Source organism: Ciona robusta, chromosome 3 (assembly GCF_009617815.1).
Source record: "Ciona robusta chromosome 3, ASM961781v2".
Lineage (NCBI taxonomy): Eukaryota > Metazoa > Chordata > Ascidiacea > Phlebobranchia > Cionidae > Ciona > Ciona robusta.
Window position 1 is genome coordinate 4,578,169 of NC_143237.1, and position 27,285 is coordinate 4,605,453.

The 27,285-nt window shown below is 34.5% G+C and overlaps 3 protein-coding genes across 3 annotated transcripts; 2 read left to right on the forward strand and 1 right to left on the reverse strand.

Moving 5' to 3' along the window:
• The first annotated feature begins 127 nt into the window (after positions 1-127).
• Positions 128-4,977, forward strand: LOC149738346 (b(0,+)-type amino acid transporter 1-like). The gene is made up of 11 exons (XM_089875347.1): positions 128-517; positions 758-905; positions 987-1,229; positions 1,295-1,520; positions 1,644-1,688; positions 1,755-1,878; positions 1,971-2,074; positions 2,403-2,499; positions 3,454-3,609; positions 3,917-4,085; positions 4,368-4,977. The coding sequence occupies exons 1-11, from the start codon at positions 425-427 to the stop codon at positions 4,478-4,480; spliced, it is 1,518 nt and encodes a 505-aa protein (XP_089731473.1). The 5' UTR covers positions 128-424; the 3' UTR covers positions 4,481-4,977.
• LOC149738347 (72 kDa type IV collagenase-like) lies at positions 4,727-13,409 on the reverse strand. Its single transcript, XM_089875344.1, has 14 exons — positions 12,495-13,409; positions 12,273-12,369; positions 12,039-12,162; positions 11,404-11,549; positions 11,047-11,181; positions 10,814-10,987; positions 10,492-10,665; positions 8,027-8,291; positions 7,834-7,961; positions 7,545-7,756; positions 7,341-7,482; positions 7,028-7,199; positions 5,831-5,940; positions 4,727-5,542 (listed from the first exon to the last, which is right to left on the reverse strand). The coding sequence occupies exons 1-14, from the start codon at positions 12,954-12,956 to the stop codon at positions 5,379-5,381; spliced, it is 2,505 nt and encodes an 834-aa protein (XP_089731470.1). The 5' UTR covers positions 12,957-13,409; the 3' UTR covers positions 4,727-5,378.
• A 6,916-nt stretch (positions 13,410-20,325) lies between these two features.
• Positions 20,326-26,817, forward strand: LOC149738348 (uncharacterized). The gene is made up of 4 exons (XM_089875255.1): positions 20,326-22,352; positions 24,088-24,222; positions 24,631-24,851; positions 25,978-26,817. Exons 1-4 carry the CDS (start codon positions 21,761-21,763, stop codon positions 26,146-26,148), a joined length of 1,119 nt encoding a protein of 372 aa, XP_089731381.1. The 5' UTR covers positions 20,326-21,760; the 3' UTR covers positions 26,149-26,817.
• Positions 26,818-27,285: the final 468 nt, after the last annotated feature.

Sequence of the window (27,285 nt, forward strand, 5' to 3'; positions counted from 1 at the left end):
CAAAGTCTGATGTGCAAAAGAGAGACAGCAGCATGATCGTGCGGTTTGCCGAATCAATAATTTGCCTTATTCTCACGGAACCCTATGATGGGTAAATATATTGCGGTGATAATATTTGGCCAATACAAACTAAATTTCTGTCAGATATTAGTAGTAATATTCATAATGTTCACAAAATATAACAACTATAGGAGTCTAAAACCTATGATTGGTTGCGAATAGTACTTAAAAACTTTGTAAACTTATGTTTTTGTAGACGTGTTTAAGCTATGTAGCACTTTCAGCGAATATTTGGCTAAGATCCTTGGTTACTTATTCCTCGCTGTTTTCTTGTTTAAGTACTTGTGTGTTTTGAGTACTTCCACTTACTGCCAAAACTTGGTTGCGTCAGTTACTAAAGGTTATAGCACTACTATCACCAATAATGGAGACCAAAGTAAGGAAACGTAACCTGGATTCCACATCAAGCGCTACAGTAACAGATGATAAGCAAAATGTTGTAAAACTAAAACAAGAGGCAAGTAATAATAATAACTTTATTCGTCTCTTTGATTATGGTAGCAAAGATTTAGAAATATTTTAAACTACAATACGGATATATAGTTACTAAACAACAGTTGTTAAAAGATGCTTACAGTTAAAACATATGTATTTACATTTAGTTGAAAGAAATAAGCATGGTTGCTACACCTAGGAACAGTGTATAATCTTTATAAAAATCCTTAATAAGAATGTTGGGTTAATTACGTCTTACCAGGTGGGAGTCCTTGGTGGAATTTCTCTTGTGGTTGGGACGATGATTGGATCTGGTATTTTCATGTCACCTGCCAGTATATTGATTCACGCTCATTCCGTTGGTGCTAGTCTTTGTATATGGGCCGCTTGTGGGGTTCTCGCAACGTTCGGTAATGTTTATTTTGTCTGTTTATATATATAAAAATATGTTGGTTTACATTTCCTAAACAAATCGCTTCCCATTATCGCAGGAGCTATGAGTTACATAGAGCTCGGATTGATGATTAAGAAATCTGGAGGAGAATATCAATATTTGAAGGCAGCGTATGGCGAAGTTGCTGCGTTTCTATTTGCGTGGACAAGCATAATTGTTACAAAGCCATCTTCGTTTGCAATTATAGCAATTGGGTTCGCTCAGTACGTTACTGCACCTTTCTATCCTGGCTGTACACCACCCGCTACCATACAAAAATGCGCAGCAGCATTTTGCATACGTAAGTATAAGTGAGGTATGTTATTGAACTAACATAACACCCGTGTCTATATATTTCTATTGCAGTGATCATCAGCTTGATAAACTGCTTCAGCGTTAAGCTCAGTAACTTTGTTCAAATTTTCTTCACTGCTGCAAAGTTGCTCATCATAGCATCCATTATTATTGGTGGGTTCGTCATGCTTGGTCAAGGTCACACTGAAAATTTGACCAATGGTTTCGAGGGTTCTGCTAAATCCTTTTCAGCCATAGCGGTGGCATTTTATAGCGGACTTTGGTCTTACGACGGCTGGTAAGACAACTTTCGATGGGGTCATTATGATTAAAAGTGCAAACCGATTCATTGATTTCGGCTGTTTAGTTTATAAGCGTAGCCTTATTTATCATCAATAATTCCAATCTCTTATCTAAACAGGAACCAATTGAACTTTGTCACGGAAGAGTTACAGAACCCAGTCAGGTAAAACAATATTTATTTTAAAATTAACATTTTAATCTTTTACTATATTTTTGTTTTGCTATTAAGAAATTTCCCATTAACGATCATGATTGGAATACCGATGGTCACAGTACTTTACATTCTTGTCAACATCGCGTACTTCACTGTGATGACGCCAAGCGAAATTATTTCATCAAGTGCTGTAGCAATAGTAAGAAAATATATTGTTGAAATAAATACGAATAATACCAGTTACATTCGACGACGAACCAAAGCTGATAAAACCTTACATTAAACGTTTAGACCTTTGGTGATCGAGTATTTGGACCAGCAAGTTTTATTGTACCAGTGGCGGTTGCGTGTTCGACCTTCGGTGCAGCAAACGGAAGCGCATTTACTGCTGGCAGGTAAAACGTTCTACTGCTTCCAAAAGCTGCAATTTTTAGCTTGTTTTGTTATATACATATATGCGACATAAAGCATTACATGCTACTCAATCTTTATTATTAATGAGTTGCTCATATACAAACATGTACACTTAAACATGATTCAGAAACAGAACGGTCTGTTTACTTTCAAGTTCATTTATAAATTAACTTCACAAAATTAATATTTACATTTATCTTCTCAACTAAGAGTTAAAAAATTAAAACTTTAAAAATTATCGAATGAGCTTGATATTAGTATATTATACTGATCGTATATATGTTTACTGTTGTTAATATATCACGGTAGGTTGACATACGCTGCAGGACGGAATGGTCACATGCTCAAATTATTCTCGTACATAAGCGTGACCAAACTAACTCCATCACCAGCTTTAATATTTAACGTAAGTAAACAAGCAAGCCATGTGTTTAAACAAAGTATAGTAGGATGGGAGAAGATGGGACACTTCGTCAAACGGGAAAAAATCAAACTGTACGAAATATTCAAGTTTTCGTTACAAATCTATGAAACTAATTTAACCGTTCGGACTCGCAAACTACAAAACTTCATTGGCTTCATTGTGATTTAGCGAGCATTCAAAGTTGGCACCTCGATCACCATTTCGCATTTTTTTACCTGTTCAAAAATAGTTTTCATTTAACATATTTTTTTAATATTTAACAACAGTAGTCCCCTTTTACGCGCGTTTTATAAAGCCGTGAAAAAATTAATTCTGTTGAATAATTCTGTAATAATGTTTTTCTGATTATCATTAAATGGGGGTCCGTATAAAGTGAAAATTAAAAAATGTCTCGTCTGACTAAGTATCCCATTTCCCCCACCCAACTATTTAATAACTTAATTTGTATCTTCGATTACGGTAGTAAAGATTTAGAAATATTTTAAACGAAATGACAGGTATTCCGCTGGTGTTAAAACGCGCTTATATTTAAAACATATTTACACCTAAACGAAAGGAAATAAGCATGGTCGCTACATAGGTTTTATGCCATAAGTAACAGGCGCTCTTGCATACACGACAATATACGTCAAGCATGACTTGGTAAAACATTTATGTCTGAACGAGAATAATTTGCCAATCATTAAAAGTTCGTTGTTGCGGTTATAGGAATAGAGCGCACATGTGTTTGTACAGCTATTTGACTTAAGCCTACGTAAGACAATCGCAATATTTGTCTTGACCACCAGTTCAAACAAATACTGTAGCTGGATACGCAGGAAAACGCTAATTATTTAAAAGTCGATAAATGAGTAGTAAATCAGATTTAAGCTTAAGTCCCCTTTCATTCTAAAATATTAATATACAATAGTTGGTATGATAACAAATTTTCTACAGTCTTTCATTGCCCTGTTGATGATCATACCAGATGCTTCCAATTTTTCCACATTAATCGACTACTTCACTTTTGCATCATGGATCTTCTACGGAGCTACTTTTCTATCTGTCATCGTACTTCGATTTCGTAAACCGGAATGGAAACGTCCATACAGGGTGAAACTACATGTGGCACATTACCTTTATACCCACATATATCCGTTTCATCTTTGTTCTAATGTAGAATTGAGATTAATTGTTGATTGTTAGAATCAATTCAACAATAAAATTTAAAAATAATAAAATAACTATTTTTTCATAAAGCTTTAACACTAAAAATTAAAGTATTTGCCGCCTAATGTTTTCTCAGATTAACCGCCGTTTATTAATGTAAAAGCTGTCAACAAATCGGTGATATATTACAAAAGACGTACTTTACAAAACCAACAAATTAATGTCTTTGCTAAACTGGTTTCATTCTCAGGTGTTCATTGCCATTCCTGCAATCTGTTTTATTACGTCATGTTATTTAATCGTGGCTCCAATCATCGACAGTCCACAACTCGCATACCTCTACGCGGCAATCTTTATCATTGCTGGGTTGGTCTTCTACTTCCCGCTGATATACTTCAAAAAAGTCCCACCGTTTATGGGTACTTTAATTCATACATCACTTAACAGTACTGCTGTTGAGTATATTTTTTTATATATGTATATATATATCAAAAAACACTTTAATGTATATCTTTATATATATTGTTTTTAATATATGCGAATTTTATAAAAAAAGTGAAGCCCAAGTAAACAAATAATTCAACCCGTTTTCCATGTATAGGCTCTTAAGTAAATTATGTGATATTCCTTTAATTTTAGCCATGCCAATGTACACGTGGCAGCAAATTACTCACTTAAACCATTACATTATATCACTTCAGAACCATTGACAAGTTTTCTTCAACAAGTTCTTGAAGTAGTCCCTCCTCCTGATATGGAAGATGATGACGATGATGATAAAGATCAGAAGATCGAGGAAGAAGCGAAGTTTTAAAGTTTTTTTGGTTTATTATTCTGGCCTGTTCAGTCCTAAAACACCAACAATACATGGTTGCTGGGACTACAGACTGTATGTTGCCAGAATATCTTTTACATGTTTATTTTTCTGGCACTAATTATAAAGCAGTTATATTATAAATGGGGTGACATTTTAAATTCTCACCAGAATTTTAATTGTAAAAGAAATAATCCACACAGTCAATTGTTGTATACTTTCTACTCATATCCAAGTATATCGAGGTACATGCGTGCAAAACATGTATTGTATATCACTATCTAGGTGATAAAGAATATTACATATATATTTGTATAAACTTCTGTACATTTTTAGTTTTTGGCTATTTTAATTGGATTGTATTTCTTGTATGCTTCGTAACATTTGCTGTGTGCTATGTGATTTCTATGGGCGACATGAAATAACTCATGTTTATATACGGACTCTGATGTAAATAATTCGATAAATGTCTTACAAAAAATCATACTAATTACATATTAATCAAATTATTACAAAGTCGATTGTCAATTAAAACAATGCATGCTAGGCGACGATTTAGTACAATGGGGAAAGACGGGACATCGGGGACCATAATATCTAAACATTCTGATCGTGTTTTAAACAATTACCAACGATCTATGGGAGTCGTGAGAATACGATTTATTAATTCTTTGATTTTTCTTTGTTTACTGCCAATTGGGACGAGAAAGTAGAATGAAAAGGTGTCGGGCCTTCCCCTATATTCTACTATACTAAACCAACAATAAATCGGTGAAGACGTGTTATATTATGGAAATAATGCGCGTGTGTAAGATTTTCACAAATTACAGAATTCTGAACTTTCAGAATGTATGTAATGTGATTTATATCACAACAACACTATATGGAGTGTTTTTTTTTATGGGGAACCTCTGTCTCTTGAAGGCCCTGCACGCAGAGGTACAGCTGATGCCACTCGTGTTCTGCATCCTAACCAGATATCAAGAGGATCGATTTGAAGAACCTCAACCTTGTAGTTGTTTAAGTAATGAATTTTGTTTTCTTTGAAAAACATGGAATACCCTGAAATAGAACTTTTTATAAAGTGAGAATGAGCTATTACACAGTTTACATTTTTGTTGTTTTCACCCGCTATCATCCATATTGGAAGAATGTTAAAATAATATCTAACCTATTCTAGTGTTGCAAGTTTCGCGACGGCTGTTTACTTAACGTGAATAATTTTAAGCAAGTTTTAACATAATACTTAACAATCTAACTATATTGTTGATCCTTACCGAAATAGATTAAATTTTATGACCCTTTATGACCTTTTTTCATAACAATATATAAACGCAAGTAGTCACTTACGTGCTCTTGTAGGATCTTCCATCGCAGCATCAACGTTACGCGGAACTCGTCTCCATAGTGACATCGGTTTTGGATAACCTCGATCCATTTTGCTTTTTTCTTCGTTATACCTATAATTGATAAATAACAAGTAAGTTCTATTTAAAAAACAAAGTATAGTGGTATAGTATTGCGAGATAAACCCATACATGTAAAGTGAGACACATATTTTTTTACGGTGCCCTATGATTATAAACAAACAAAAGGTAACGAGATATCCGACATATTTCTGAAATTTATATTAAGTGCGCACCAAAGCAGATTACTGTTTTTAACTATAAAAATTCGATGTTAAATGGAAACAGTATTTTTCCAACGAGTGAAGAAGACCCTAAAAACGAATGAACGAACGAATGAATGAATGAATGAATGAATGAATGTAACTCACTTTATCCTCGCGTGGTCGAAAAACGACAGTCGTTATAACAAGGATGTTCATACACCTCCTGCCAGCTTACGAGTTACCAAGTATATGTTACTAATACTACGTTGTTAGTTTAAATGCTCGCTTAATCACATTAAAAGCGCCACAATTTTGTAGTTATTATGTTTGCAATTAGGACAATAAGTCCTGGTGTATATTAATAAAACTCTTTATAAGCTTTTGAATTAACAACGGTTTGATAGTACAATCATGAGTATCATCCCAAAATCGTCACATATTGTAATTTTTTATATATAAAAGAATTTGTGCTTAAAGGGGCATACAAACGAAAAATCAAAATTGATATGCTCAAATTGTGATCTAAAGGTACCAATAAAGTTTTAAAATACGAAACAGCTTTGAAAAAATGAGTTTCAAAACCGCAAATTCAACCGCTGGAGTAAAAAAAGTGGCCATGGCATACTGCATGGGATTTCCAATTAGAAATATTTTCATCAAAATTAAGTGATTTTTTTTCTTATGGGAAATCCCATGCCTTGTCGAAACAGTCGAATTTTTCTTACTCCAGTGAGTTATTTTTCGCATTTCTTTTAAAAAGCTGTATTATTTTAGGAAACTTTGATGGTACCTTTAGGTCACATTTGGGCATCTCTATCCATATACAAATTTTTATTTTTCGTTGGTAGCCCCTTTAAGTGTCCCACTTTTCTTCACTCCACTAACCAGAAGTACAGTATTTTTACTATTTAAAATGTTGTATTACAATTATTCACCTATAAAACTGATCTCCTACAAAAAAGTAAGTACGCTTCCTGTTCTTGGATCGCAGCCAATTAAGCGCGGCATCCATCTTAAAGTTGGCATCCGCAGGAAGACCCAATGTACTCACTTGCTTCGGATAACCTGCCATTAGCCTTTCTCCCGAAAACATCCAATATCGGGTACCTGTAACGACGACTTCCAGGTTTACCGAAAAAACTTTGGATATTATTTGATAATAACTTTGGATATTATTTGATAATAACAGAAGCAGTTATTTTGTGAAAGTTTTCTGTCGTGTTTATAAAAATCAGATATGAAATCTACCTTTGAAAAACACAAGAGGTCCATCGTTCGGTTTTCGGTACACAGCGTCAATCGAATCGGGCAAATCCGGCCATTGACTGTTTATTGGATAAGGTCCACTTTTGCTGCCAGTAACTATATTCCAGCGCCAAAATTGACTTTCCTATAAAACAAATGTATTCAAACATATTCCGAAAGAAACAGGTATTTTTAATATATACAAACCAGAAATATGAAGATTTCGTCTCCGAACTTTAGCATTCCGTCGACCTTGGACAGTGAGCAAATGTTCGTGTCATCGGTCCCTGTTCCTGTTCCCGTTCCCGTCCCGGTTCCCGTCCCGGTTCCCGTCCCGGTTCCGGTTCCCGTCCCCGTCCCCGTCCCCGTCCCCGTCCCCGTCCCCGTCCCGGTTCCACTATCAGTCCCCCCTTCTGTAACTATATTTTGAAGATATTTTACTACTTGCATCGTCAGCTAACGTTATAAAGCATATTTGTTATAGTTAACACTGTACCTGATAAATCTCCGCCACACTTTTCTAGAACAAGTGGCTGTAATGGTGTTGTTCGTGCAGCTGGATAAAGGTCCCGTGCTCCATTAACATCATCTTGTGGAAGACGGAAATTTGTAAACTTTTGATACCTTTATTAATTTGAAAATTGATTTAATGTTTGTTCTTTGCTAAAACCAACTATTCTATAACTTACATTGGATACATAAGAGCTCCCTGTGAGTTGGAGTGATCCAAACCAATGGTGTGCCCAAACTCATGAGCTGCCACAAGAAACAAACTGTAACCGGACTCTTGGCAAAATCCGTACTTTCCATCGGTGTCGTAGTTGTCAGTGGTAGAACACCATTTTTTGTAATCACTTCGACCAATGGTCGTACAGTCGGAATAACTGTTGCCATTAAATATGAATGGAAAAACACACGACGCTCCATTTGCATTACCGCCTTCGGTTCCACGCGCTGTTGAAAGACAGAACAGTTTAAAATAGTTGTTAATTTTGATTAATAAATAATTTTACTATTTGAAGTATGCACGTAAACAACACAAAATAATAAAAGATTTGAAAATCAAGTTTAAACCTTACTTTCTTGCCTTGAAGTTTTTAACATGTTATAGTAGGGTGGGGAAAGATGAGACACATTGTCAGACGAGACTTTTTTAAATTTTCTTTTTACGGAATCCCATTTAATGATAATCAGGAAAAAAAGGTTACAGAATTATTCGACAGTATTATAACGACTTTATAAAACGCCCGTGAAAGCTGATTACTGTTTTTAGATATTAAAAAAATATGTAAAATAGAAACAGTATACTTTGAACAGGTAAAAAAATGCGAAATAGTAAGGTGCCATTTTTTAATGTTCGCTAAATCATAGTAAAGCCAATGATTTTTTTTTGCGTGTGCGAACGATTAAACTATAGTTTCATAGCATCATAAAACAACCGTGAATATTTCGTACAGTTTGATTTTGTCTCATAAAACTAGTTTTCGTTTTGTAAAAAAAACACTGAGATATAAGCATGAAGAAAATAGGCAGGGTTCAATATGACTTTAAGTTGAGATAAAAACAACAAAAAATATCGGTTTAACGTTATATATATGAAGTTTACATGGCAAAGAAACTAGCACAGCCTGTTAAATTCGGTGGGTTAACTACAAGTTGCAGAATACTGCTAATGTAAATATATTTCAATTTAAGTCCCATCTTCCCCCACATTGTAGTTTTGTATGTTTTCATTGCCAAACTTTTAAAAATTTTATTTAAGTAATTTAAACCAGGGGATATTCAACTATAAGATACTGATATAATAAAAATATAATATTTTGAAAATATACTCGAAATTTGGTCATTTGCACTTGGTGATAATTTATGACAGAGTAGTAATACTCAATTTGTAGCAAAAATAAGAACTTTATCAATAGTTATAACCAATTTTCTGTTATTACAAGTTCATGTACATTTGTAGGATACAATATTTATCAATTGATGTTCGAACATCGTTCAAACAATACCAATTGTTTGTTAAAAACTATAGCAGTAAGCCGGAGTAGGGCAAGAAAAAGAATGTTTAGACTAAATTTTCAAAGCGTACAGTATTATTTGGTGTTATTTACGTATATTCCTATTTATAAATACACTTAATAATCAAAATTAACAATAATTTTAAACTGTCCCATCTTATTCTCTGTGTTTTCGAATTTGTAAAATTTCACTTGTTGTGCGGATATAGTTAAATAACTCCTCGTGTGTTTTATTATATTTTATTAAATTGGTGTCAATTAATAAAGGAATGATAGTACTAATTCGTAGTATTACCTAAAAACCGTCATCTATTTTGATTTTGGAAAAATTTGGCAATGTGTGCTTAAGTGTCCTATCTTTCCCCATTGTAGTATATATATATATATATATATATATATAATAGCCATATTGACTCTTATGTTTATACCTCAGCTTTTTTACAAAACTAAAACTAATTTTATGAGACTAAATCAAACTTTACAAAATATTTAAGCCCTTTTGTTTAATAAACTACGATACTGGATCGGTGATTCAAACTTGCAAACTAAACAATTTTAGAAGTTCTTTTTTAGCCATTGAAAAATGTTGTAGTCGTTTAACACAGAATTTGAATTTCTAACAACAGTTATCACCTTTGTTGCGCATTTGTTGAACCGTGAGAATACTGTCGAATGATAATGTAAAATTGTTTGTCAGAAATTGAATGGGTACCGGTAAAACGAGATTTTATTTAAAAGCACGTCTCACGCCGAGTGCCGTCTTTACCCACATAATATGCACATGATTGTAGGGTTGGGGAAGAAGGACCATTTCATCTTTATTGTATTGTCCCATTTGGTAGTAAACAAAGACTATTCAAAGAATTATAAAACCGTTTACTCGCGACTTTTATAAACCGTTGTTAATTATTTAAAACACTATCAAGATATTTGGATATTATGTGCTAAAGGTGTCCCATCCTACTTCATAGTACTATGATTCGAAAACGCCTTTTAATTATATAAATTAATTATATAAAATTAATTATATAAATTGGCTGTGTGTTTTTGGTCCCACTTGGAATACATATCGAGTCAATAGTCCATATTTCCTACGCCCTACGGTATGCACGTTTAAACAAATATAATATGAATACCTCTATCAGGACAGAATCCCCACTTTTTATCAGTATCAAAACTGCTGGTAGTCGCACACCATCTGTATCCATCAGATCTTCCATCGTATGTGCATGTGTTGTATGTTTCACCCAGAAAATTGAAAGGAAAAGTGCATGGGTCCCCATCGGCGTTTCCACCATATGTGAACAGTGCTAAATATTTATTGTTAAATAATGTTGCATACAGTATAGTTGTTTATGTGATTGGTAAGTTTGTTCATTTATAGTAATCTACTCGGTAAAGCAGTTTTCGCCTGTTTAAAACCAAATTTCAATACGAATGAAACTTTTGATTGCTTACCTTCGTGTGGACAAAATCCGAACTGCTGATCTTCATCAAAGTTCCGAGTGGTGGCGCACCATTCCATTCCGTCGGATCTTCCGGCTGTTGTACAAGTCGTGTATTCGACGTTTTGGAACATGAAGGGGAAGTGGCACGGAGCTCCATCCGCATTTCCATAATACGTATCCGCCACTAGATACATATAAACATCAGACATGACTATAGATTGATGTATTTGATTTAAAACATACCTCTACCATCGCCAAGAGTCCAAAACTCTCCTTCGTCGAAATGTGCGTCCCCAGCAAGCGAATGAGTTCCCGCAGCAAATGCGTGCGCTAACAGACCGTCCTTACCGTCAAATGGATACCCATCTCCGTGTTCCTCTGGGAAATAATATTTATAGACTGGTGCTTTTTTTTGTGGATACCACAATATTAGGCATAAATGTAAAGCTTTAACAAGCTAATTTAAGACAACTTTACAATAAAATGATGTTAACTTTTAAAAATAATTTAAACAACTTTGTAAACTTAGTAAACCAACTAAACCAAATGACGACACAAAACGGATCTCGGCCCACTGCTGGTTGAAAAGCATTGACTTACGATATCCGAAATAAATAATCATATCGGCATCATCAGTTTGTGATTCGACGAAGTTCAAAGCAGTTGCTTCTTCCCACACTCTAAATGCTCTCTTGAATGTGTTACGAACACGGCATGGACTCATGTCTGGTGTGTATCCCGTTATTCTGTACAAAATGATCATTAACCGAAATTAGACATCGCCACGTGTGGGTGTGCTGTATTCTGTTCGCTTTAAATTTCTCACTTAATTTTAAAACATCCAAAATCAGGAAAAATAGAAATTTCTTAATGCATGTTTGGGTCATGCAAAATATTCTACAGCCAATACAATCTTGTTTATCGCAACACTTATGTGTGACGTCATATTGCGAACAACACAATCCTTCATTGAATTTACGAGCGCGTGCAGTGATTGGTTTGGTACCCAGGTGTAACCGACACTATACATCGGAATTACCCATTCTATTGAAGGAAATTGTATCATTTTCCGGTCGTATTGAAGATTAAGAGTTAAATAGCTATGATGTAATGTGCAACGTAATTGGATTGTGCTGCGAGTAAATTAACATCGATGTTTTATACAGAAAAATTTCACAAGCATCGTGTATAATTTGAAAATAAATTATGAGGCATATTTTTAAAATGTCATTCACTTATAGGTCACAGTGTTTGATGTCCACCTATCACGGTTAGGGAAGGTGTTGAATTCTGCTGGTGCGTCGGGGTGGCCACATCGGGGTGCCATCATGTACGTAACAGTCGTATCATCCAGTCTCCCTGAAAACCACAAATGTTTGAGTTATTGCAATTTAAACATTTATTTTTTTAATATTAAAAAGTTCAATTCAAATTTGGTAAATAACTTGTAGTTGCATAAAATAAATTACCTGTAATAGGAAGACCATAATTTCGTTGCATCGTTCGTACAAGCGTAGTCTTGTCGGTGAGAGAATTGGAAGTGTAATTTGCTTTCACGAAAAATTCCTATGATAAATACGCTTAAACATTGTATATGAGTTTCTTAACCAAAAACACCAAATTTTAAACTTTTTAAAATCTGTTTCTTGGGTTTGCAAAACTAAATATTATTTTATTTATATGAAACTTACAAGAGCTATTTGCTCTTTGTCATCGTCGGTCAGTTCCACAATGCTGTCAGGTCTTCGTGCACCGATGCTTGGGTTTGGGGCAGGACCAACTGGAGGACTTATTACCTGACTAGGAGCCACCCTTCCAGGAGGACCGTTGTTTCCGAATTTAACGTTGAGTTGCGATCTAAATGACTGTACAAATCTTGCTGGTGCCCCAGGCGCCCCAAGTGGTGGTGCATTCAAAGCTGCTGGTCTGTTATTTGGGTTTACATACCACCCTTGACCATTAGCATCGAAACGATATTGAGGACTGTCTGCCGATTCAGCATTTGCGATATCTCGCTGAGTCCAACGGCCTCTGACTCTCAGCACCCTTGGATTACGGTAACGATTTCGATTTCTTTGACGCCTGCCAGCTGGAGCGCTGGCGATAAAACCCACAAAAAGCGAAAGACATAACACAAGAAACACTAACTTCATTTTATATCTTTCAGTTTAACAGCGATAAATTTTCTGAAAGAAACTAAGCGTAAATTGTAGGCAAGAGATCTAATTCAACTTTCAAATTAGGAAAACTTTATAACGATACTTACTCACGGTCTGCTCGCTTTATACTCCCTGTGCGTATACTATAATGTAGGAAAGATATGTCAGCGTCTGTAGTTTGCAAGCACGGCACTTCTCTTTGTTTGTCGTGCTTCACGCACCAGTTAAGATCAGAAGGCGTGCAAAAATTGTTTCCCCAAAAATGACTCACTCCCAAAGGTAAATGACAAATTAGACTTTACTTGTTTTGAAACAAAATCTGCGATGCCACGTACTTGCAGATAAAAGAACTGCTATATTCAGGAACAACAGCTAACCACACCAGCTATCTACTCCCATGAGTATGACTTATTTACGATTGAAGCAGCTATACTCTTAGTCGTCGAAAAAAAGGGCGACGACTGCATATCGCAAACTCACTTGTTATTAGTTTATATAACGGTTGTGGAATATGACTTGTCATCAAAATAAACCTTTTTCTGTCGATATATGGTAGGGAAACGGTTTCGCTTATATCGTTTTGAATGAGTCACCTTTTGTTTCTCACTCTTATTGGTGCCGTATCATTCAGCAATATCTTTACAGTTCTTCTATAAGTGTGCAAACTAAAGTTGTTTTTAAGTTGGAAGAAAAGTTACGTCGCTACATGTCAAGTGTGAAAAGAAAGTACAGCTAATAAAAAGTATAAATAGACGGAACTCGGAGTCAATAAGTATTATGCATAACTTATAATACTTACTTTTCCCTTTGCAAACGTAAATATACCTTAAATCTTTTTACAAATTACATTTTAACATTTTATCTTTACAAGGAAACTACGATTCTCCTAACAATCTGACTAATGTGTGATTCAAGTAATAACCCTTAACAATCTGTGTCATTCGATAGAAAATTACCAGCTCAGTTTAAACAGAAAATCTACTTTCGTTGGAATTATACATATATGGTGATAATTGATGTTTCGACGTTACTTTAGTAACAGTTTCATAGACTTGGAAAGTTGGAAGTGAAATACGTCATAGGTTTTTCCGTCGCCAGTTTTCCAAACGACAAAATGGGTCAATACAAGAGAGCTGTAATCACTAGACATGTTTATGAATAACGATTGGTCAAGACGATGTGAAAATATGTAGAACCCCTATACTACCTTTGGTTGGATACAGGCTCGCTAACCAACTGTGCTACGGCGCCGAACCAATATATATGTTGGGTTTCCGTTTAAAATATTAAATTTTTCTAAATCTTCGCTAACGTAATCGAGGAGACAAATAAACTCAATACTACTAATATAATATAGTACAATGGGGGAAGATGGGACACTTAAGCACATATTGCCAAATATTTCCAAAATCAAAATTGATGACGGTTTTTGGGTAATACCACGAATTAGTACTATCATTCCTTTATTAATTGTCACCAATTTAAATATAATAAAACACACGTTATTTAGCGATCCAACAAGTGAAATTTAAAAATTTGAAAACACACAGGATAAGATGGAACAGTTTAAAATCATTGTTAATTTAAATTATTAAGTGCATTTATAAATAGGAATATACGTAAATAACACGAAATAATACTGTACGCTTTTAAAATTAAGTCTAAACATTCTTTTTCTTGCTCTACTGCTATAGTTTTTAACATGTTACCTATACATTATAATATTGCATAACAATTAGTATTGTTTGAACGACTATGCGTAATGCTCGAACATCAATGGATAAATATTGTATCCTACAAATGTATATGAACTTGTAATAACAGAAAATTAATAATAACTATTGATAAAGTTTTTATTTTTGCTACAAATTGGTTATTACTACTCTTTTTTTGGCACAAGCCCCTTCTTATAAGTTATCACCAAGTGCAAATGACCCAATTTCGATATATTTTTAAAATATTATTTTTTTATTATATTAGTATCTTATAGTTAAAAACCCCCTGAGGTATAAATTACTAAATTAAAAGCAAATCTTTCAAAGTTTGGCAATAAAAACATACAGAACTACAATGTGGGGGAAGATGGGACTTAAATTGAAATATATTTACATTAGCAGTGTTCTGCAACTTGTAGTTAACCTACCGAATTTAACAGACTGTGCTAGTTTCTTTGCCATGTAAACTTCATATATATATAACGTTAAACCGATATTTTTTTGTTGTTTTATCTCAAATTAAAATCATATTGACCCCTGCCTATTTTCTTCATGCTCACATCTCAGTGTTTTTTTTTACAAAACTAAAACTAGTTTTATGAGACAAAATCAAACTGTACGGAATATTTAAGGTTGTTTTATGAAGCTATGAAACTAGTTTAATCGTTCGCACACGCAAACTAAAAAAATCATTGGCTTTACTAAGATTTAGCGAGCATTAAAAAGTAGCACGTTACTATTTCGCACTTTTTTACCTGTTCAAAGTATACTGTTTCTATTTTACATATATTTTTTAATATTTAAAAACAGTAATCAGCTTTGACGGGCGTTTTATAAGGTCGTGATAATACTGTCGAAAAATTCTGTAAACTTATTTTCCTGATTATCATTAAACGGGGGTCCGTGAAAAGAAAATTAAAAAAAGTCTCGTCGGACTAAGTGTCCCATCTTCTTCCACCCTACTGTATTATTATTAATATATTAGTTGCGTAGGTTTCTTATACCAAACTTTGAAAGGTTTATTTTAAACTTAATGGTTTATACGCACTTATGGAGATAATTTATGGGAAGTGGCTTGTGCGAAATGCAGTATAAAAGTTTCATTTGTCATTGGGTACCGTAGAGCAGTAGGTGAAACGCGTTTATTCACGTGTTACAACTCATGGAACTTATTATGAGGATTAGGTGATTGGTAAAGAATAAGTGTAAGTGTGCTTTATGTACAACTTGCACTATTTGTTGAATTATAATCTTACACTAGTTATCCTTGTCGTCGCTAAAAGAACGTTTGTTTTGGGGAATTTGGAGAAACTATAATAACGCAGTATCTAGGTTATAGTAGAATTTAATATTAATTATATGATGTTTCACTAAAAATCGATGATAAATAAGTATAAGAGTATATAGCGCTTTCAATGCGCCCCCAGTTTAATACAGGCGTCTATAGCTGTGTAGATTCCTTATCTCACTAACACGCGTATTCTAAAATTCCCAGACAGTTTAACGAATTACCAGTGTTTCGACAGGTCGTATATGACTTGAAATCGTAGCATAACCGTTTTTAGGCGCGTAAGCACATATTTATAATGTCTCGAGTGCAACCTCGCCCGGCGTAACACTTGGGTTTATCTTTTTATTATTAAAAGTTATTGGAGAATATTACTATATACACTTATTTATATTTGCACTACAACGTAAACAAAGCCAAAAGTTACCGATTACTGTGTTACTAATGGTTTCCTATTGAATGGCAGTTTTCTTGACCTGCAAGCGTCATGATCGATAATTATTCAATATTTCAACGATTTTATACGTTATGAATTATAATAATATGCCTAGTTAGAAATATTTCATTAAGTGGAATCATTTAAATAGAGTACATTTTCAATTTAACGCTTAACAAAACCAAAAAGTTAATTGTTAATTACTCGCCAATTGGGCCATTGTATATGCAGAACTGTTTAAAAACTTTGCCTAGTGAGTAATACTTCATACATAGGGGGTTATAATTCAATTCAGATTTGTACAATCATTTAATAAGGATTAAGATTGTAGCTTTTGATCAAACAGTAAAGCAATCGTTATTCGCTTAATATGCCATTTTAAATCTGAAAATTTATTTCAAAATTTATAACAAATATTTTATGATATTATTTTAATCAAAAGATTAAAGGGTAAACGCTACAGTTAAAAATTGAAATGAGTGCTGAAAAAATCGCCTAAAAATACAACAACAAGAACAACTGTTCGCTGCAAAATGTTCTTTATGAGCACTTACGTGCTCAATAAAGGTAAGAGAGTATCATGGCACCCTCTATAAAGGCACTACAAGCGGTAAAAACAAAGGCTGGGAGAGAGCGATTATCGGCCGACACGTCCGCCGACAAGGGATTCACACACAAATGTAAAATCGCCCGGTATCCTGTTTTGTTTGGCGAAAAGTTGAAAACTACGTTTTATTGTTATAACCTAAATAGTAAATGAGCAAAATATCCAGGAAATTATATACTAAACATATTAAACAGTTTTAAACATTTTTTGGTCAAAGTTGGTCTACAATTATTCAAAATCAGCTTAACAACACTATATATGGTTTTCCTGCAAAAAATATTTTTACCGCGATTTTTAATTTACAGCGAAACAGTTCACCCCGTTTAGAAACTGCGGGCGGATGGGTTTGCAGCGCTTGTACGAATTGTACACAGTTTTGGTGTCAAGTTGCTTCTGGAATACATAAATTGAAATTTTTTGATTACTTTTGTGTGTAAAAAAAAGAATTTTTCTTTAAAAAAAGGAACTTTTCTTTAGGAATTTATAAACATATTGTAAAGCATAGACGTTATTATGTTTTAATTTTAATTTTCGATTGAACATTAATTAGGTTTGAAAATTGCGGAGGCAGCATAATCTGGTATATGTTAGGTTTACTAAATAACGATTTTAAACTTTACATGTTCACTTTTTATATATATTCACACAGAAGAAACATATAGCCCCACCCTCCTATTTGCCTTCTTTTTTATCAATAAGCGTATTTTAACAACTGTTGTTTTGCTGTTACTGGGCTACCTGTCTTTTCGTTTTTGTCAATTTTCCTGTTCTTGATTTTGGACACACAGAGGAGCAGCTGTGAGACCACTCGATGTTTCTTTGATTGATATTATCTAACTTTATGTTTAAATTATACGTGCCCATCCGCTAGAGCTTGGCTGTCTTGTTTTGACAGTTTTAGGCGGTAGTAGTCTTTATAAATGCATTCTATCTACTGGTACATGGTCACAAATACCAACCAGAACTTTTGTTGCTTATTTTTTGGTATTTTTGTTGTTTACTTTTGTTTTTGATCGAGCTTAGTTAAACGCAGACCCATAAAAATACCAAATGGTCCAACCCATGTTGCGTAAAAGACAAATTGAATGCCAATTCGGGCCCAAAATAACACACTAGGTATAAATGCTTGTTTTTGATATCTTAAAGGAAAACTTGGACTTAAGAATATATTTGTTTGGAAAAAATATGCGTAATTTGTTTTCTGTATTAAAAAAAGTCAAAAACGAGACTTAGAAGCGTTGAATTTGTGGCATTTTAATATGAGTAATTTTTATATTTTTTTCCAAAGAATGTTTGATAAGATAAATATAAGCTATTTTTCGCCTGCTCGCAAAAGGAAATCGCAAACTAAACCTAACAAGTTCGTTTAAATTCATTGAGAAAGTCACCGCTTTTGTTTAATTTTGGAAAAAAAAGATGGCGGAAATTGGACTACACGGTGTTTCTTCGACTCTGGTTGGACCGGGACAGTAATAAGGGTTAATTAAAATGAAATTATACTAAATGCAATACCTGCTAATTCATTACAGCTATGCTCTCTTGTTTATTTATAATTACAATTTTAGGTAAACAAAACCAAAAAAGTACAGAAAACTGTCTTACTTACAAGTTTCTAGTTTATGGAAAGAGCATTATTTGCTTTGTGATTATTAACTACTTTTTTAAAAATCTAGTTTAAACATTTTTGATCATAGAGATACTAATATATGTTATATATTAGTATCTCTATGGCTTTGACCCGCATTTTATAAAGTCGTGATAATACTGTTGAATAATTCTCTAACATTATTTTTTTGATTAGCATTAAATGGATGTCCGTACAAAAGTTACAATTTAAGTCTTGCCCGACAAAATGTCCGATCTTCCCCCACTCACTAATCGAATTCGACGAGTTAATACTAACAAGGAGGGCACGTTTTCCGTTAATTTATTTTATTTTATTTATAGTATAATACGGGAAGATAGGACACTTAAGCACATATTGCCAAATATTTCTAAAATAAAAAAAGATGACGTTTTTTTGATAATACCACAAATTAGTACTATCATTCCTTTATGAATTGACAACAATTAAATAAAATATAATAAAACACACGAGGAGTTATTTATTTATAAATAGGAATATACACAAATAACACGAAATAATACTGTACGCTTTGAAAATTAAGTCGAAACATTCTTTTTCTTGCCCTACTGCTATAGTTTTTACATGTTGCCCATACATTATATTATTGCATAACAATTGGTATTGTTTGAACGACAATGCGTAATGTTCGAACATCAATGGATAAATATTGTAACCTACAAATGTATATGAACTTGTAATAACAGAAAATTGATTATAACTATTGATAAAGTTTTTATTTTTACTACAAATTGGGTATTACTACTCTGTTTTTGGCACAAGCCCCTTCTTATAAATTATCACCAAGTGCAAATGACCAAATTTCGAATATATTTTCAAAATATTATCTTTTTATCATATTAGTATCTTATAGTTTAATTACCCCTGAGGTATAAATTACTAAATTAAAAGCAAATTTACAAAGTTTGGCAATGAAAACATACAAAACTACAAAGTGGGAGAAGATGGTACTCTAAATTGAAATATATTTACATTAGCAGTATTCTGCAACTTGTAGTTAACCTACCAAATTTAACAGGCTGTGCTAGTTTCTTTGCCATGTAAAATTAATATATATAACGTTAAACCGATTTTTGGTTGTTTTTATCTCAAATTAAAGTCATATTGACCCCTGCCGATTTTCATCATGCTTATACTTCAGTGTTTTTTTTTTAAACGAAAACTAGTTTTATGAGACAAAATCAAACTGTACGAAATATTCAAGGTTGTTTTTTGAAGCTATAAAACCAATTTAATCGTTCGCACACGCAAACTAAAAAAATTCTTCGGCTTCTATGAGTTATAGCGAGCGTTGAAAAATAGCACCTTACTATTTTACATTTTTTCACCTGTTCAAAGTATACTGTTTCTATTTTACATATTTTTTTTTAAAATTTAAAAACAGTAATCTGCTTTGACGGGCGTTTTATAAAGTCGTGATAATACTGTCAAATAATTCTGTAACCTTATTTTCCAGATTATCATTAAATGGGGGTCCGTAAAAAAAAATAAAAAAGTCTCGTCGGACAAAGTGTCCCATCTTCCCCCACCCTACTATATTATTTGTTAAAACAACTGTCAGTTTGTTATTGAAGAAAAAGTAACCTTTATATTAATGTTGCCAACAATAAATCCTATTTTCTAAATATTCGTGAAAATAAATCCTTTTTTCAGAAACGTAAAACTGTTCAATAACATTAAAATGGACGTCGATGGTGGGTGGACATGTTTTACTTCCGAATTTGTCGGGATGAATTGGAATCAGTATCGGTTGGGTCATGATAAATATTTAAAAATACATCTTCAATTTAAAAACTTTTTTAATTTTACTTTTTCTGAATCTTGTCTAAATTTATTATCGATTTTTTTTTCACACTTTTTTGGTATTTCTAACTAATATATCTTATCATAAACGTAGCAAGGAACACGAACGACTTGATTTCGTTTGTTTGGTTGTTGATTTGACTGAGAAGTCGTAACTGCACAAGTTTTTTGATGTCAATCGTGTGATTTATTGAATTGGGACTCGTACACAGTTTTCAATGCTGCGCGGTTAAAGACGTTCTCGATGAGGCGTGGCAGCTTATATCATCTCGGAGTGCTTCGAGTAACTGACGTCACAACAGAAAACGTTAAGTCAATAATGTAGTATTTTTACTTCAGTCTGTCTCCTACTGTGAACGGAAAAACAGATTGACATTATTCTACTTTAATGAACAAATTGGTGAAGTTGTTTAAGGACTTTCTTTGCTTCGTAAAACAACGAGTATTAAAATTGGCAATATTTCGGTACACGAAATGGCCATAATGCAAATTTCACACCTTTTTAAAATCCCTAACACGTACTTTCGCTTAACAGTTAGCTTTTAAAAGATTAAAAGGTGAGAGTGCAACCCGTTTAGCTAAACGAATTGGTCGTGTTTGTGTTTTTCAGTCACGTACTATTACATTCGCGGTAAAGCTTCGAAATGTAGCGAAAAAAACGACAAAGGATAGTCCTCAAATACCGTCTTCGTTCAGTAAGAAAGCAGTTTGGCTTTGAAAATCAAACGCAACAGTGTAGAAACGATCTGCTATAAACCACCTAACCATGTTGTCAGGTTTCGACAGACCATTAGCGCTCACTACAGGTAGTGACTGATTGGTTTCATCAACATGTGACCTTATCAGTTGGCACGTGCATATTGCTAACCATTATTTCTTACGGAAGGAGCAGCACAAATAAATACATCTTTATTCCAAGTGGAATTTTAAATGGTTAATGTTGATTGAGATGTGGTTTAAAGTTTACTAATGGTAAATTATAATTTTATTTTATAGCGATGAGTTAGAATTATACCTTTGCCTTTTTCTTTTGGAGATAATGTTGCCACGCTGCTTCTTCCACAGGCTAACATAAATTCAAATGTCCAGGATAAAGAAACGAGAGAATTAAAAGAAAAAATGAGGGATTAGCCATTTTGGGTGAGCAAGACGCCTCTGTAATCCACACGGCATTAAAATCAAGAAACGTATGCGAAAAATTCCATTTGGGAATTCTGCAAGTGACCGTCTCTGACTTTCTTGCGAAGCACTTTAAGTCGTACAGTGGTGGTTTAAACAAGTTATAATTTATTTCATAGAAAACCATGACCTTTCCAGGCCCTGACGCCGTAAAGTTCGGGTGGAACTTTTTACTTACACCGGAGTGGGTGTTCCAAAATCCCGCCTGGAGGGTGCCGAATTTCTCGATCTACTCGGAATATTTGCAGATGGCAACAGAGCAAATTGTTCATGGTGGGGTTCCTAGCCGCTTTGGACTGCCAAATTTTCCTATGAAGTATTTCGAATCACCGCTTTCTGTTGTGCAAAACAACTTCGACCAATCCGAGTATTCGTCATCTGCAAATAGATTCGAAGATCAAAAGAACCTGAACGGCATTAAAAGACCTCTCTCTTTATTAACACTAGCAGATAAGCACGAATTATCCATCGCCGACGAAGACGTTGCAAATTCTGATACAAATCACACCCGTCAGCCAACAGATGCAACGAAATTGCGGTGCCAATACTCGAGGAACGCATGGAATTTCCAGGAATCAAATTTTCGGGATCAAGTATTGAAAACATCAACTGAAACCATCCCAAAACAGCAATACGAGAAGCCCCACCTAAAGTTTGGAGTAAGCACTATTCTTTCATTGGATACCATTTCGAAAAATCAGAGCTCGCTAAACTCAGGTAAGTTAAAGTTCCGGTTAAGTTAGACACCGAGAATTATTTAATTGGGTATTAAGTCAAGTGCAAATTATTTTAAATCAGAAACATCTGTACTTACATTTTATAACCTTTTTGGAAAATTGATGGTCATTTTGATTTTTGAATTGGCAGATAATAATATATATTTTTTGTTGGATACTGATTCACCTTTATATTAAACATCGCCACTTTTAACACAAAGCAACCGCACCACATATAGCACCAAAACGTATGTACGTTCTGCCGATAATATTGTTAAACATTAGTTAGAAATGAAATGGTTCTTTGTTCCAGTAATCTATTACTGCAAACATGAAGATTTTGCATTGTGTCTGCGGTGTTTGCCATTTTCCAAAGGTGCAAAGACGAAAAATCGATGTTAACATCCGTTAAACAAATAAATTTCAACTTGAGTGCTCGACAAAGACATTGTGGATAAAGCGAACAGTTAACAATTGCGGCATCGAGTGACAATAGCAAACGAAGTCGATCTTTTACGAAAAAATAGCCTTTATAACGCGATTAATGTCGGACTTAGCTACTTCAAAGCGGTGAAAAATTCATTTTAGCATCTGAAAGAGAACGGTGACACGAATCGACGTGAAATATCGGTTTATGACAAAGATTGAGTTGATTTTAGACTCGTTTGTAGTCGGGAGATTCTCCTTATTTTGGAGCAATGTACGTCCTTTCTAAATTTGTTCGAATACTCAACTGATATTATTATTACTGCTGTGCTATGGAGCGAATAGCTTAATTTTGTAAGTTTAACAACTTTTTGAGTCTGCGATACACGCGATCATGTATTTGAATGTTTCCACATATGCTTGAGTGTTCTGGCCAATTTAACTTGTTGGTTTAGTAGAAGGTTGTTAAAAGCGGCGATCCCACAAAATAACTTTGTTGTCGATGTGTTTGTCTCGTCATAACCAATATCTATGTTCCACACTTTGATCATAGAATTTAGATTTAGATTGTTCGGCCTAAAAGTTATAGGTTGAAGACTTCACAATTTTCACCAAAACAATTTTGATAACTTGCTATAGTGCTCGTAATGAATAAAACATAACATCATGATTTTTGTAGCGATGCGATACGCCAGTGCTTAAAACAACATCAAAAAATAGAAATAAGCCTAATCACCCACGTTTTAACTTAGGTAAGTTTAATAAATAGGTCATCTTGCTTGGACTCGACCCTTACGACCCGGCCATTTCCTCCAGTGTCATACACACCTGTACACACAGGTTCACAATCAAAAGATAGTTCTTAAATATCTGGTCTTCGTGACCCCTGGTAACCTTACCACCCCGGTGAGTCCGTTGTGGACACTGAACGCACGTAGCCTTGACCGCTTAGTTGATCGCTTAATCTAATTTCCAGCCTGAAACGCCAAGCTTGTATCCTAGTATTCTCTTTGTTACTAATTAATGGCAAGGGTCAATGACGTGGTGGTGGGTGCTAGTAACCGAACCCGTGTTGTTTAATGATCACGTCCATTTGTCATTTATTCGCCGATCTTTTGTTCTCAACCCCTGACCTGTATCACCTGGTAGTAGCCAGAGCTCCTTTAAGTCAATTTGTGGTTTTTCTGCCATATAACGGCGTTTCGGACATCCATAAACAAAACAGGTTATAAGTTTTAAACCAAAAATATGTGATGAGTTTATAAAAAGTACACTGAATGGCCTCCAACTAAAAAATGGTATGTTTATAGAAAAAAAACAACCGCCAACTGATTGTCAACATGGTCACGTGCAAGATTCACACACACAAGATCTAAGATCTACTTTGATTACACAAGCGTGTCATCCGTATTCTCAACACCCGGTTACACAATATCCACATTACGGTAAATCGCAATATAACGCTGTACAAACAGTTGTTTTTTTAAATATTTAGATTTTATTTGTTTTTTTCAATGTTTAGCATGGAGATGTTTAGGACAAGATATAACTTGGTGAAACCAAATATTTTATATGAAGCAATAAATACATTTTTACGGATTTTTATTTGCTCGTGCTGATATACATCCAACTAAAGACTTAAGCTCGCAGAGATTTTTGAATGTGAAACACTTCGAACATTTTTAAAACAATATCTCAATGTAAACACGTCTAAAACGCAATATTGTTTTTTGACGTTTTTACTAGGAGGTAACAAAATGAACAAAATTTATCAATTTCTTATTGCTAAACACACCACGATAGTCAGTGTTTATCGTTGTTAAATAGTAAATCGGCCTTGCTTGTTTATCCAGTCACCCACGGAACATACGTGCACTCGAACCCTGTGGCCCCAATTCTGCCAACGTGGTATCAGGGGGCGGTTCGTGGGCGTGGTCGCCGCGGAATGCTAAGAAGGGCGGTATTCTCTGATAATCAGAGGAAAGCACTCGAAAAGAAGTTTCAGCTCCAAAAGTACATTGGGAAGCCCGATAGAAAGAAGTTAGCGCTCAAGCTTGGCCTAAAAGACTCCCAGGTGCGGTAATAAATTCTCGGTATGTTTCTCTGCGACTGAAATGAAAACAAAACGCGGAACTTACCGCTACCAGCATCTTATGCCTCGTCTAATTCGTCTCAAATAACACTCGGTCATCAATTTCCTGCACCACATAATTTGATTACCACGCATCCTACCCTAAACAGTTAGGCCCATTAATAACGTACTTAAGACGTATGTTGTTGTCCGTCCATCTGTCATCGTGCAAGCAAAATCGGGATAAACAGAAGCGCGAACATGTATACACTGACTTGACCATTATTTTCTACCCCGTCAAAACATAGAGTATAGGCTATACAAGGTTTACAGTTGCTACCCTAATAAGTGGCTATTGTAAAAATTACCGTTGTAGTTGAAGGTGTGCATTAAAGGAAAGTGATATCCGGTACCATATGCTTCGCAACCCTGCCAAAAGATTTTACGTTGCGTTTGTTTTTAGACATAAGTTTACTTTTATTCAACCGGAAAAGTCCATTTTAATTTTTCACAGCACCGCAACCATAACTGCCTTGACCGGGAATCGTTATATAGGTGTATCCGTATATTTGATACTGATGCACTGCTTTAATGTCAGTATGCACTTTTTAAATCAGCAATAATACACCCGTTAAAGGAATAAAAGTACCAATGTAAAATTTGTCCTCAATAACAGGATATCTCAGTTCACGCTCTAACTGTAAGGCACAAGAGTCGACAAATTCATTTTAAAACAAAATTGTTATTTGGCATATTCTGCATGGCATGCGTGGTTATTTGGTTAAAGGTTCGAAGAGAGCGATTCGGCTTGCGTAAAATTTGTTTAGGTTATTACATGATGTTGTGTAGCTGTCTTGGTTAATTGGTAAGTGATGGCTGGGGCAATGCTTTATTTGTTGAGGGGTGCGTATTCATTGACTCCTGGTTTATTGTGCGTATCGACCCAAATTAACCTTAGGAACGAGTCAGGGCCTCGAAAGCATTTCTGCGTAATACAACCTGGTTGCGAAAACACAGAATGCCAAGCTTGTTAAGCACCGAGAACAATGATTTTAAACCTTAAAAACCTTAAAAACATAAAAGTAAAATATGTTTTATAATATAAATGCTTTGTTCATTTTTTAAACAGGTAAAAATCTGGTTCCAAAACCGAAGAATGAAGTGGAGAAATTCCCAAGAGCGTCAAATGATTTCGTCATCTTTGTCAACAGAAAACAACAAGGTGCAGGTTCTACCGATTCCCAAGTGCGTAAGGGAGCAGACTGAGGGGGCTACAAGTCAGGTTGCAGTTGATAAATAAAGCAGGAGTAATTTTAAATATCAACACACTGAATGTTTTTTTGTATAACTGTACCTGGCACAGCGATTACAATTTGAAACAAGTTTATTTTTGTATACCAACAAACACAAGCGTCTCCCTTCTGAGAAATCAGCAACTGTAGCAAATATAGTCTGGCTATACACGTATAAAATAAGGTATTGTCATCACGATAAGAAAATGTGATCTATATGTTATGTGATTGTCTATTACAACTGGTCCATATTGCTCGAATGTCTAGTTTGCTTGTTGTTTAAATTTAAGGTTCAAGTTCATCATGTTAATCTAGCGCTCATGTGTACCAGTGCCACTTCACTTTAGCTATAGTTCCCATAAATACGCGAGGACTTAGTGCAAAACCAACAAAGTATCGAGTTTACTTGCTATGAATACACCACCGGCCTAGAACGTGAGAAGTATTCTAATTGGCCGTAAGCAGCTGCTTGACTAACCTCATTTCCGGAAATTGATTAGTTTTAAAATAGAAGCTTACAACTGTTTTCCATGAAAACAACTGTAAAAGCATTATGTAGAGACAGAGTTTTGGCTTTAGCTTTGCAAACATATTTCCACTTTCATTACGTTTTTATTTTTGTCAAATACAAAATCGGCATTGTATATTACATCAAATGAAATAAATTATTAATTTGACTTCTGTTTACGTATTTGAGTCGCAAGTGAGACCGTTATCGTTGAATTACAGATTATTTAACCAACTTTACCACGACCTCCCACATACGTGCTTCAAATGAGTGTTCCGGTATGAGACAGAGGTTAAAAGGCTGCCAGGATCTCCGTGTCCCCTGTGTTTGGGCACGAACCTTAATAAATTCCCGAAATGTACACTCATCACTTTTCATTCATTGTCGTGTTCTCAATTGATAATAATATGTGATGCAAGTGTATGCAGAGCACGATCACTAACCGCTAAACGTGATACGATGAAAAAAGAGGCATAACTCATAACTGCAGAATTCTATACGTCTAAGTGCGCCTTTTATATTAAATTAATTCGTTATTAACATCTTGCTTGTGCCAAGCGAGTGAGTCACCAATTGAAATAATCACCTCATTAATAATAAATCTGGAAATAATATAAAGTAAACCAACTATGTTCGT

Excerpts from the sequence above, each read along its gene's own strand:
- LOC149738347 (XM_089875344.1), bottom strand. The coding sequence starts at position 12,956 with ATGAAGTTAGTGTTTCTTGTGTTATGTCTTTCGCTTTTTGTGGGTTTT. Across the intron at positions 12,370-12,494 it reads ACAAAGAGCAAATAGCTCTT|GAATTTTTCGTGAAAGCAAA; the intron begins GTAAGTTTCATA and ends TATTTATCATAG. Across the intron at positions 5,941-7,027 it reads GTAGGAGATCAGTTTTATAG|GTATAACGAAGAAAAAAGCA; the intron begins GTGAATAATTGT and ends TATCAATTATAG.
- LOC149738346 (XM_089875347.1), top strand. The coding sequence starts at position 425 with ATGGAGACCAAAGTAAGGAAACGTAACCTGGATTCCACATCAAGCGCT. Across the intron at positions 1,230-1,294 it reads CGCAGCAGCATTTTGCATAC|TGATCATCAGCTTGATAAAC; the intron begins GTAAGTATAAGT and ends TTTCTATTGCAG. Across the intron at positions 2,500-3,453 it reads CACCAGCTTTAATATTTAAC|TCTTTCATTGCCCTGTTGAT; the intron begins GTAAGTAAACAA and ends AATTTTCTACAG.
- LOC149738348 (XM_089875255.1), top strand. The coding sequence starts at position 21,761 with ATGACCTTTCCAGGCCCTGACGCCGTAAAGTTCGGGTGGAACTTTTTA. Across the intron at positions 22,353-24,087 it reads TCAGAGCTCGCTAAACTCAG|AAAAAAAACAACCGCCAACT; the intron begins GTAAGTTAAAGT and ends GTATGTTTATAG. Across the intron at positions 24,852-25,977 it reads TTGGCCTAAAAGACTCCCAG|GTAAAAATCTGGTTCCAAAA; the intron begins GTGCGGTAATAA and ends TTTTTTAAACAG.